Source organism: Myotis myotis, unplaced genomic scaffold (genome assembly GCF_014108235.1).
Source record: "Myotis myotis isolate mMyoMyo1 unplaced genomic scaffold, mMyoMyo1.p scaffold_m19_p_15, whole genome shotgun sequence".
Lineage (NCBI taxonomy): Eukaryota > Metazoa > Chordata > Mammalia > Chiroptera > Vespertilionidae > Myotis > Myotis myotis.
This window is the reverse complement of record NW_023416319.1, coordinates 19,365,322-19,377,661: the sequence shown is the minus strand read 5'-3', so window position 1 is coordinate 19,377,661 and position 12,340 is coordinate 19,365,322. Positions and strand designations below refer to the sequence as shown.

The window sequence follows — 12,340 nt, the reverse complement described above, 5'->3', positions numbered from 1 at the left end:
CGGGGCCGCGTCCCACACTGTGCCCGCCCGTCCCCTTGCCTCAGTCCCAGCGGTGCCCGTGGAGGCACCGGGAACAGCCCCATTTCGCCTCATTTCGCAGAAGAGGAAACCGGGGCCTAACGATAACCGCTTGCCGCGGGGCCCGGTTGGGTGAGCAGCCAGGCCCCTGGCTCCGGGCTGGCCCTTGCCCACGGACGGGCTTTGCTTCTGGGCGGCGCTTCAGCCCCGGCAGGAGCCGCGGGTTTCCCTGGCCTCCTGGGGAGCGGACAGCCTGCGGGGGGCCAGCTGCCCCCACGGGCACCTCGGAATTTCTTCTTCCATTGCGGGGAGGGGCCTTCCCATTAGGGGCTTTGTCTTGAACCCGAGTTCGCAAGATTTTCTTAAATTGTGTGTGTACTTGTAGAGGCTGAAGGCGGGGAGAGCGGAGGAAGGTTATGGAGGGGACTACATCCCCACCCAAGTCACCCCTCAGTGTCCTGGAGTCTCTCTCATGGGAGCTTTGAGCGCAGCCCACGCGGGGGTGACTGTGAGGGTCTGTGTAGGTCACAGCAGGTAGAGCACCCCTCTCCCCGTCCCGCCAAAGGCAGGGGCCAAGAATTAATGCGCCACCACCTTCAGACAAAGCAAGCATCACTCCTGCTCCCCTTCCTCCATGCACTGCCCCTCCCTGGCAGCCCACCTTAGGGCCCGAACTCCCCCTCCGTAGCACAGAGCCCACCGCGGGCACTGGCTCCCGTCCGTAGCTGAGGTCTCCGGCTGTGCACTCTTTATCCTGTTATTCCACTCACCATGTTTCTCTTTGGTGTCAAACTCTTCATAAGCATGAATGTCAGTGATTGAATAAATTTCATCAAGTGGATTTGCTGCTATTTATTCTCCGCCCCCCCCCCCCCCACTAGTCCATTTCCCATCAGCATTGTATGAGGGCTCCACTTTCTCTACATTTTCGCCAAAGCTTGTTGTCGTTTTTTAACAGCCATCCTCATGGGTGTGAAGTGGTATCTCATGATTTTGATTTGTATTTTCTCTAATGACTAATGACATTCAGCATCTATTCATGTGCGTTGCAGCAATTTATATGTCTTCTTTGGGAAAATGCCTACTCAAATCCGTTGCTCATTTTAAAATTAAGTTCTCTTATTATTAGTTTTAAGAGTTCTTTATATATTCCGGATACAAGTCCTTTATTTGATACATGATTTGCAAAAATTTTCTCCCATTATGTGTTTTTTAAAAATCTTTGTTGCTGAAAGCATTGCATATGTACCCTTCCCACCCCCAGGCCTTTACCACCCTATTGTCTCTGTCCATGGACTATGAATATATGCATACAAGTTCTCTGGTTGATCCTTCCTGCCCACTCACCCACCCCCACCTTCCCTCTGAGATTCTTCAGTCTGTTCTATGCTTCTACGTCTCTGGATCTATTTTGTTCATCAGTTTATTTTGTTCATTAGATTTCACATATGAGTGAAATCATGTGATACTTGTCTTTCTCTGACTGGCTTATTTCGCTTAGCATAATACTCTCCAGGTCTCTCCATGCTATCTCTAAGGGAAAGAGATCCTTCTTTTTTACAGCTGCATAGTATTCCATGGTATACATGTACCACAGCTTTTTTATCCACTCATCTACTGATGGGCACTTGGGCTGTTTCCAGATTTTAGCTATTGTAAATTGTGCTGCTATGAGCATAGGGGTGCATACATTCTTTCTGATTGGTATTTTGAAGTTTCTTAGGATATCCTAGAAGTGGGATCAATGGGTCAAATGGCAGTTCCATATTTAATTTTTTTAGGAAAGTCCATATTGTTTTCCATAATGGGTGCACCCGTCTGCATTCCCACCCACCATGTACTAGGATTCCCTTTTCTCCACATCCTTGCCAACACTTGTCATTTGTTGATTTGTTGACGGTAGCCATTCTGATAGATGTGAGGTGCTACCTCATTGTTGTTTCAATTTGCATCTCTCTGATGATCAGTGACTTTGAGCATTTTTTCATATGTCTCTTGGCCATCTGTATGTCCACTTTGGAAAAGTGTCTATTTAGTCCTTTGTCTATTTTTTAATTGAACTGTTTGTCATCCTTTTGTTAAGTTGTATGAGTTCCTTATATATTTTGGATATTAACCCTTTAGCAGATGTACCATTGCCAAATATGTTCTCCTTTTTCATTTTGTTGATTGTTTCTTTTGCTGTGCAGAAGCTTTTATTTTAATGTAGTCCCATTTGTTTATTTTCTCCTTAGTTTCCTTTGTCCTAGGACAGGGGTGGGCAACCTTTTTGTGAGTGCGTGCCAAAACCAGCAAAATCTCTGACTCAAAATTCTTCTGCGTGCCAACCCTAATTTTTTGAGAACATGTTACACCTACTTGATATCTCTTAAGGTGTACATATGTGAAGAACCTTGAAGAAATAATAAAATTCATTCGAGTGACTAAAACACAGTATATGATGATGAAAAATACATTTATTTTTTAATGTATACATGTTATGTAAAATTATTTATTTATCTAAGATGCACCTACACTGAATTTATCTGAAAAATAAAGAAGTCGATATTAAGAAAAAAATTGTAAATGGAAGATTATAAGAGATGGTTTCACGTGCCAGCAAAAGTTACTGGCGTGCCATGTTTGGCACGCGTGCCAGGGGTTGCCCACCCCTGTCCTAGGAGATGTATCCACACACATATTGCTATGAGAGATGTTTAAGATTTGGCTGCCTAGATTTCTTGTAGGATTTTTATGGTTTCACAACTTACATTTAAGTCTTTTATCCATTTTGAATTTATTCTTGTATATGGTATAAGTTGACGGTCTAATTTCATTTTTTTGCATGTGTCTGTCCAATTTTCCCAACATCTTTTATTAAAGAGACTGTCTTGATCCCATTGTATGCTCTTGCCTTCTTTGTCAAATATTGAGCGTAATGGCCTGGGTTGATTTATGGAGTCTCTGTTCTATTTTATTGATCTATATTCCTGTCCTTGTGCCAGTACCAGACTGTTTTGATTACAGTGGGTTTGTAGTATAACTTGATACCTGGTATTATGATCCCTCCAACTTTGTTCTTCTTTCTCAAGATTGCTGTAGCTATTTGGGGTCTTTTTTGGTTCCATATAAATTTTTGGAGTATTTGTTCTAGATCTGTGAACCATTATGTGTTTTGTCTTTTTACTTATCACTTGTAGCACAAATGTTTTCAATTTTTATGTAATCCAATTTATCTATCTGTAATTATGTGCAGGTTTTTGTGTCAATGTAAGTTTTTATTTCACTTGGATAAACACCTAGGAGTGGGATGGCGGGACTGTATGTAAAGTGTATGTTTAAGTTTATATTAAGCCGTTGAACTGTTTTCCAAAGTGCATGCACCATTTTATATTCCCGCTACAATATTGAGAGTTTTAATTGCTTTGTAGTCTCCTTAGCATTTGATGTTGCCTTTTTCTAACTTTTGCCATTCTAGTAGGTATGTAGTTTTTATGTATGTATCTCATTGTGGTTTTAATTTCCATTTTCCTAATGACAAATGATGCTGAACTTCTTTTCATGTGCTTGTATGCCATCTATATCTCTTCTCTGGTAAAGTATTCAAATCATTTGCTCATTTTTAAAATTGGATTGTCTTGCTTATTATTTATATGATTTTTTATATATTTGGATACAAATCCTTCAACAGATCTATTTTGCACTTTTTTTTCTTTTTTTGCAGTCTGTGGCTTTGTTTTTTCACTTTCTTCACAGGGACTTTCAAAGAACAGAAATCTTTGTGCTTTTTTGTGTGTACTGTCTAAAAATATCGTTGCCTAAGCCAGGGTCACAGTTTCTCCTGTATTTTCTTCTAGAAGTTTTATAATGTTAGGTTTTACCTTTATGTCTATGATCCATTTCAAGTTGATTTTTGTAGATGGTATAAGAGAAGGGTTCATTGTTTTGCATATAAATATCCATTTTTTCTAGTTCCATTTGTTGAAAAAATATCCTTTCTCCACTGAATTACTTTGACACATTTATCTTAAGTCAGTTGTCCATATATACATGAATCTATTTCTGGAGTGTCTATTCTGTTCAGTAAATATGTAAGGATTCAGGTCACATTAAGGATTTTATTGATTTTTCTCAATAGCTTTTGGTTTCATCAATTTTCATTGGTTCTCATTTCCCTAATTTCTGTACTGATATTTACTATTTCCTTTCTTCTGTTTACTTTGGATTTAATTTACTTTTCTTTTTAAATAATTTCTTAAGCTAGAAACTGACCTGATTTGAGATCTTTTGTCTTTTCTAACAATGAAGTTTACTGCTATAAAATTCTCTCAAGGTTCTGCTTTATCAGCACCTACAATTTTTGATATGTTATATTTTAATTTTTAAATAGTTCAAAATACTTTATATATATTTTTATTTTTTTGACCCATGGGTTATTTAGAAATGTATTATTAATTTCCAAATATTTGGAGGTTTTCAGGATATCTATAGATTTCTATTTCAAGTCCATCTGCTCAGAGAATATGCTTTGTATGACTTGAATCCTTTTACATTTACTGATGGCCTAGGACAGTGATGGCGAACCTTTTGAGCTTGGCGTGTCAGCATTTTGAAAAACCCTAACTTAACTCTGGTGCCGTCACATATAGAAATTTTTTGATATTTGCAATCATAGTGAAACAAAGATTTATATTTTTGAGATTTATTTTATATATTTAAATGCCATTTAACAAAGAAAAATCAACCAAAAAAATGAGTTCACCTGTCACCGCTGACACACGTGTCATAGGTTCGCCATCACTGGCCTAGGATATGGTCTATCTTGGAGATGCCCATAGCAATCTTCGAGGCTAAGTGCTGAAGATGGCAGAGAACTCACAGCATCTGGATCCCCAAAGGACTACATGGAACAGAACTGCTGCCCACCTTAGTCCCATTACCACCAACTGAATTTCACATGACCTATGAGCAAGAAATAAACTTCAATTGTGTTAAACCATTGAGAGTCTGAGGCTTACCTGTTATTACAGCTATTAGTTAATTTATGAGAGACAATGACATCTAACTTGAATAATAAAATTTAATTTCCATTTAGAGTACTTGAAGCAAGCTTGTGGGGGCGAGGGGGGAAGGGCAGGGCAGCACACCATGAAATCAAAGGTTCCCAGCATGTGTTAGTTCATCAGGCAATCAGTCTTAAGGTCAAGGACAACAGTGACCTCCCTTTCCCCACAGAACACCCTGAGAACAGAAAGTTAGAGTATTCACATTTTATTACTTAAAAAACATTACCTCAATATATAAACTACCTCATGAACCCAAGCCTCTGCAATCATCAGGCTCATATAAACCTTAATATATTCTGTTTTCTGGAAGGAAATATTAACACCTGTTTAAATCCCCTGCACAGAGAAGAACCTTTCCCTGGGAGGGTTCCTGCACTCATTTTGCCAACTTCCAGATCATTAGAACTAAGGTTTCTTTTTGCTTCTCCCAAAAATATAATTTATTACATAACATTTACAACTTAAAAAAGAATCCTAGAAGATTTTTATGAGTAATAATTAGGAGAGTAATGTTAGTGATGTCTCTGCTGGGTGCATGAGACAGTGGGAGTTATTCACGAGCTGGTCATTTGGGACTTGTCAGCTCCTCCCAAACGTTCGTAGAGCTCCCAGGGACTGCTCTGGTGTTTGGAAGGAAGTGGGTGCCAAAGCGTTTGATTTGCTCTCTTTTGGTGTTTTGGCTTTCTTGTTTTGGAGTGATATTTATGAATACTACCCATAGGACAATGATTAGTGGACTTTTTATTTAGTTTGGGAAGGTGAAGAGAAACTTCCAAACCTCTGGGTGGTGGAGGGAGGAGGAGCAGGGCTAGCAGGGCCAGCATGAATGGGTGCTAACTGGCTCTGCCACTTACCTTCAAGACTTAGAATATCAAACTCATCACCTGTGGTGGGTAGTGGTGGTGGGAGTGGCCGTTTAAATTATTCTACAGAAAAACACACACGGAGGGGAGCAGACTAGGAGGACCACTGCTGGGCCAAGTTGAGCCTGGATTCAAAATTCTATAGCCAGTTTTGGTCATAGCCCGACTCACTACTCATCCGAGTTGTTAGCTGGCTACCCCAAACCCGAGATCAACTGTCCTGGGTGAAGCCACTACTAGAGTTGTCTGTAGACACACACAGGATGTTAAGAAAGCTAGCTGTGGGCATAATAGAGATGAGGAAAAAGTTGGCCATAACTAGTCCAATAAGTGAGAAAGGAAGTACAATGCAATGAGGGTAGGTTTTGGAATCCAACAGATCTGGGTTCAAGCCCCAGTCCTGCCCTCTGCTTATCCAGATGGCCTTGGATGGATTACTTCTCTGGTCCTCTGGTACTCACTGCCCAGGACTGGGATAGAAAGGCAGTACAGGAGCCTTTGTGTTCCTGTTAGTGGAACTGAAAGGGAGTGATTGTAATGTTCTAGTTGTTTGGGCCTTATAATGACTGCTTCTCTTTGAGAACCCTTACTATCTTATGTTTAATTCTGGCTCATCTTATGAAAAGATTGCAAACATTTCTACAACCAAAACTGAATTCCCTCTCGTACAGCAGATTTCCCTGGGCTCCAGGATGAGGACAGAGTGGCTGGCAGAGGTGAGGCTGTGGGACTGGACAGTAAGTTAGTAGAAGTGAGCAATTGGCAGTGTCCAGGCTGGGGCAGTGGTGTGAGGTTGGGAAGAGGGGAAGTAGAGGAAGCCATGCTCCATAAATGTTTATGCCCTTTCTTCCCTTGTCTTTTCCAAGCCATATCTCTATTATTTTTGGTTGCTCTATTGATATTTCTAATGCTTAAAGTCCTTCCCTGTTCCAACATTTTTATCCACCTGGTTGGCCTTTGCTTCTGCAGAGATTAAACACTGCCCTTTTGTTTTCAGAAATAAACCCCAGGACGCTGCAGAGCTGGAGGGGCTTCTCAGGCAGATTCCACCACCAATCTCTGACCTGCCAGAGCTGTAGGGCTTGGCCCACCTGCCCGGGGAGAGGCTGGGGCTGCAGAGGGAAAGTGGGCCTTGGGAATGATGATCTGGGAGTCCTAGGCCTGTTGCCCTGTCTGGTATTTTCAAGCTTTTCTCCATTTGGCGATAATGCCAACATCCCACAGCTGCAGTGTTTTAGGGCACGAGAGGAACTGGGACACTCTCTCCAAATAACAATGAGAATTTGTTCTGAGCCTTTGCGATAAGAAAGGAGAAAGAAAATCATTCCTAGAGGCAGAAGGAGCATAAAATCATCTCCACAAGACAGAGTTTTCATTACCCATTATCAGGCGTTCAAATAAGCACTTTGGAAGCCCATCTTTCGGTTTAAAATAAATGGTTCTTAAGTCTTAGGTTATCTCAGCCATGTCTTGTTTTAGGAGGAAATATCTGATCGGGGAGGCTGTGGGTGAGCTCTTTTATCCCGGGCTCAGCCTGGCAAGCTGCTCCGTGATGTGGATGGTGGTGCTGAATTCTGCTCCAGGCTCTCTTTAGTGGGAAGTGTGATAGGGGAATCCATTCGAAGGAGGCATCCCCCTGATTGAGTCATCACCCCCACACTGAAATGAAAAATCCTGGATAGATGCAGTGTTTTAAAATCTCTATCGGATGTGATTTTACATTGAGTTTCTTCATTTTCTTTGAACAATGCAAATACTTCTTCTGTGATTCAGCTGCAAAGTTAGAATTGCAGGACTCCAGAAATAAATCTCAGTGAACCTCTCTCTCTTTTAATTAACTTGAAAAAGCAAAACCTCTTAGGAGCCACATTTAATACACAGAGAAAGACAGAAGAAGCAGGAACTGCCTTTATTCCCCACATGTAGAGGCTGAGTGAAGAATCAGCACTTACAGAAAGTGCACCCAGTGGAGTCTGGGGTCCTGGCTGGGCTGAATTAACAGAACCTAGAAGAGGTGAAGGGTGAGTCTGTGAGCTGGGCAGCCACTGAGCTTGGTGGCTAAATGAACAAGCTCTTGATTATTCTGAGCTCAGCAAACCATTGCCTGGGTGATCTGGGAATGCTCTGGACCAGGGGTGGGCAAACTTTTTGACTCGAGGGCCACAATGGGTTCTTGTTTAAACTGGACCGGAGGGCCGGAACAAAAGCATGGATGGAGTGTTTGTGTGAACTAATATAAATTCAAAGTAAACATCATTACATAAAAGGGTACGGTTTTTTTTTTTTTTTTAGTTTTATTCATTTCAAACGGGCCGAATCGCGGGCTGTAGTTTGCCCACGGCTGCTCTGGACCCTCTGCATGAGTTACAGAAAAAACAGGGGCTACTGTGTCTGTAAAGCAACCTAGCCCAGGGCCTGCCTGCAGGCACCTCAGGTAGCTCTGGTGTTACCAGGGGCCCTGCCCCTCCGCCTGCGCTCCCTTTTGGGGAAACAACCATTTGGTCTCTCATGTCTCCTTTTCGCTCTCTTCCTCACTTGGGGCTGTCTGTCACTTCTTTCCCCTCCTTTCTCTCTCCATCCTCTCAGAGCTGAACCTTCAGGGGGAGGTGCCTGTTTCCAGAGAAGAGGGACCCTCTGAGTTACCCCAAGGCTGCATGTCAGGGTCCAGCCTCCCTCTCCCCAGCTGCTTCTAGGCTGAGCTACCCGCTGACTGGTCCCAGCTCATTCCCGTCTCCCCTCTTGCTGTACCTTCTGTGTGCTGTTCCTTCTGTACCTAACAATAAGCCTGTCAAAACCACACCCGCTCCCTTCCTTACACAGAAATGAGCCTGTCAGCTTCCCTCTCCCAACTCCCAGTTCTTCAACCCTCCACGCCCTCTCCCAGTTCATCCTCCTCCTGTCTCTCACCTACCGCTCACTCTGCAGACTTGGCCCTCGTCCTTATTTAACTCCTTGGCATCTTGGGCAGTTTCCCTGGCCTCTGGCCTCAAAGACCCTGCTTCTCCTCCATTCTCAGCCTTTCACAGTTCACTCCCCTAGTTGGAACCCTGTGACACTGACAAATATCTCCTCCTTTTAAAAGAGCATCATTCATGTCATTTATCCTGAGATAGAAAATCACATCCACAGAAAAGGAAGGAATTTCAGCCACAGATTGTTTGCAAGGACCCCACAGCCCAGACAGAAGGTCCTCATGATGAACTTCAACTCACTCCACTTGCTCCTGTCCACCTGGGAGCTTCCCACCAACCATCCAGTTTCCCCTTCAGTTCTGCTCCGGATCCTGCCTTCCCCGGAATGGCTAACTGAAAGCTGTGTTCACTGCTCAGATGAGTTGGTCTGGGATAAGAAGGACCTGGTCGTGTTTAGTGACCAGATTGAATTTCTGCCTAGTGAATGCACTGAGAGGCACACAGCTACTAGTGAAGAGGCAGGAAGATTAGATTCAGTGGTATCTTAAGGCGAGAACCTTTGGTTTACACCTCTTTTTTATTTTTAATGGTTTTGGTCAACCAAACCATTAAGGGCTTATCCTTAGTAAATATTCTTTAGAATTTGAGGCAAGTCTAATTGTTTATTTATTGTTGTGTGTGTACATGTGTGGTGATAGTTCGGTGTGTGTGTGTACATATGTGGTGGTGGTTTTATGTGTGTGTGTGTGTACATGTGTGGTGGTGGTTTGTTATATGTGTGTGAGGGTGTACATGTGTGGTGGTGGTTTAGTATGTATGTGAGTGTACATGTGTGGTGGTGGTTTGATATGTGTGTGTGTGAGGGTGTATATGTGTGGTGGTGGTTTGGTGTGTGTGTGTGTGTGTGTGTGTGAGGGTGTACATGTGTGGTGGTGGTGGTTTGGGGTATGTGTGTATGTGTGTGTGGACATGTATGGTGGTGAACTGTGTGTGTATGCGTGTGTGTGTGTGTGGACATGTGTGGTGGTGGTGTGTGTGTGGACATGTGTGGTGGTGTGTGTGTGTATGTGTGGACATGTGTGGTGGTAGTGTGGTGGTGGTGGGAGTATGTCTGTGTGGACATGTGTGGTGGTGGTCTGTGTGTGTGTGTGTGTGTGTGTGTGTGTGTGTGTGCATGTGTGGTGGTGGTGTGTGTGTGTGTGTGTGTGTGTGTACATGTGTGGCGATGGTGTGGTATACTTTCTCTTTTTACCGAAACTCTCCCTCACAGCCGCATGACGGATGATGATTGCTTTTTGTGGTGCCTACTACATTGCTCTCCACTCAATGTATATTGTTACCCGACTCCCATTCCAACCCTGGGGGAATCTGGATTCACAGAGGAATAGAGCCTTCTTATAAAATCTGGAGTATGATCGCAATTTTACTTTTGAAGCACTGACTTCCCAGAGGAATATCCAGTGATTGATGCCACTGTCAGAAACCCAGATGCACACACTCATACATCAGCCGGGAAATGACACAAAGAGCTCACCCATCAGCCAGGGCTGACTCACCCACTTGCTCCCCTCTGGGAAGAGAGCTCATAGGAAACCCAGTGCAACAGCAGGGAGCAGGCAAGAAAAGGAGTGTGCTGGTGGTGCGGCGTGCTTTCTCTTTGTGCTGAGACTTTGGAAGAGGATGGGGCTCTCAAGGCCCACCAGGCTTTGGTCCTTGATCATCTTCTGAGGGCAGCAGCCACAGGCTATGGTCTATAGTAACACTGCGGTGTGACCAGGATCTGGGCAGTTATTTCATTTGTCAGGGGAGTGTGCTTCAGCTGGGTTTCATGGTACACATACAAGGATACAAACAGCTCTACACACACAACTTCAACCTGATAAAGGTACACATGATGTCCACACTTTCCTCTGGGGTGGATGTGACCTACCTAGGCTAAGCTCGTGCTACCTTGAGAGAGCAAGTCTATGTCGATTCCAGCAGGATGGGCAGCAGAGACTGGTTTGTGGCTAAGAAGATGTCTGAAAAGTAAGGATACTATTGGGGCGGAAAAGTGGAAAGCAGTCCAGTAGGCCTGCTGGCATTTCATGAATGTGAGGGTGGCTTATCGGTAGCGGCAGGCCAAAGCATTGACATTCTTTACCACATAAAAGCCCATGGTAACTGGAGGGATGACCAATGTCCGGCCAGCCCGTAGCGGGCGGGGCTTCAACTCTGGGAGGGTCCCATCGTCCACCATCACTAAGGGCTGCCCGTTCAGCTGCACTGACCTGTGGAGAAGAGAAACAGTATGGAACTCAATAATGCATTATAAGGGGGCCATCGCCACGAAGCCTGGGCAGCCCCAGAATGCTGCCTGTCTGTCTGATACATGCACAGCTATCACTTACTGACACTTGCTGTGCCCAGGCTTTCACCTAGCAGCTTTATTTTATTAATACATTCAAACATCTCAGCAACACTCTGAGAAAGAAACTGTCATTATTCCCTTTCTACCTGCAGTGGTTAAGTGACTTGCCCAAGATCATACAACTTGTAGGTCTGGGAGCCAGGATTTGAATACGAGATAACTAGTAGTTCCACAGACACATCATTTAGACCAGCGATTTAGACCAGCAGTCGCCAACCTTTTGGACCTCAGGGACCACCAGTGGTTCACGGACCACCGTTTGGTGACTGCTGATTTAAACAAGTGACAAATCTCTGAGATGCAGAAGTTGAAAAGTGTCTTTCTATCAATCAAATATATCTATATCTATATCTATATATCTATATCTATATCCATATCTATAGCTATAGCTATACCTATAGCTATATCAATTTCTATCTATATCTATGGAAAGGAGAGAGAGAGAGAGAGAGAGAGAGAGAGAGAGAGAGAGAGAGAGAGAGAGAGAGAGAGAGAGACTAATGTGAGAGAGAAACATCTACTGGGGATCGAACCTGAAATATGTGCCCTAACCAGGAATTGAACCAGCAACCTTTTGGTGCACAAGATGATGTTCAACCAACTGAACCACACTGGCCAGGGCTCATGCTTATATTTTTAAAAATCATAATAGCACTTTAGTTAGACCTGTGGACTGATGCACAGGCTTACAATGATTTCAGAAATCTTCTATTTAACTAGAATTTTTCATTAATTTGATAGCTTAGAGTGCTGACATCATATTACTTGTATAGGGTTCTGAAGAAGGGCAAAGACATAGCTAACAGTTCCCCTTTTTCTAATTTAAGAATGAGTTTTCATATCTAACATTTAACAGATGTTTTCATTTTTAGCAATACAATGAAGTATAAGGTGACAAAAGTAGGCATTTGTGATTACAATTCACCTATCTTGCCTGCCTTTATTCTTCCTGTGCAGCAGCCATCTTCACGCTGAGAGGGGGCCACATGCGTAGTGCACTTAGAGAGGAAAGAAGAACAGATCACCCATCCTTGGCCTGCAGTACAAAATCCAGACAACTTCCCAGCTGTTCCTGAGTGGGGAGCAACTTGT

The 12,340-nt window shown here is 43.4% G+C and overlaps 1 protein-coding gene across 1 annotated transcript in view; it reads right to left on the bottom strand.

Moving 5' to 3' along the window:
* Positions 1 to 10,243: 10,243 nt before the first annotated feature.
* The window catches only part of HPSE2 (heparanase 2 (inactive)), a 531,613-nt gene continuing 529,516 nt past the window's right edge, over positions 10,244 to 12,340 (bottom strand). The window contains exon 12 of the mRNA XM_036336390.1: positions 10,244 to 11,108. Coding sequence (XP_036192283.1) covers positions 10,943 to 11,108 — 166 coding nt within the window. The 3' untranslated portion in view covers positions 10,244 to 10,942. The remainder of the gene's footprint in view (positions 11,109 to 12,340) is intronic.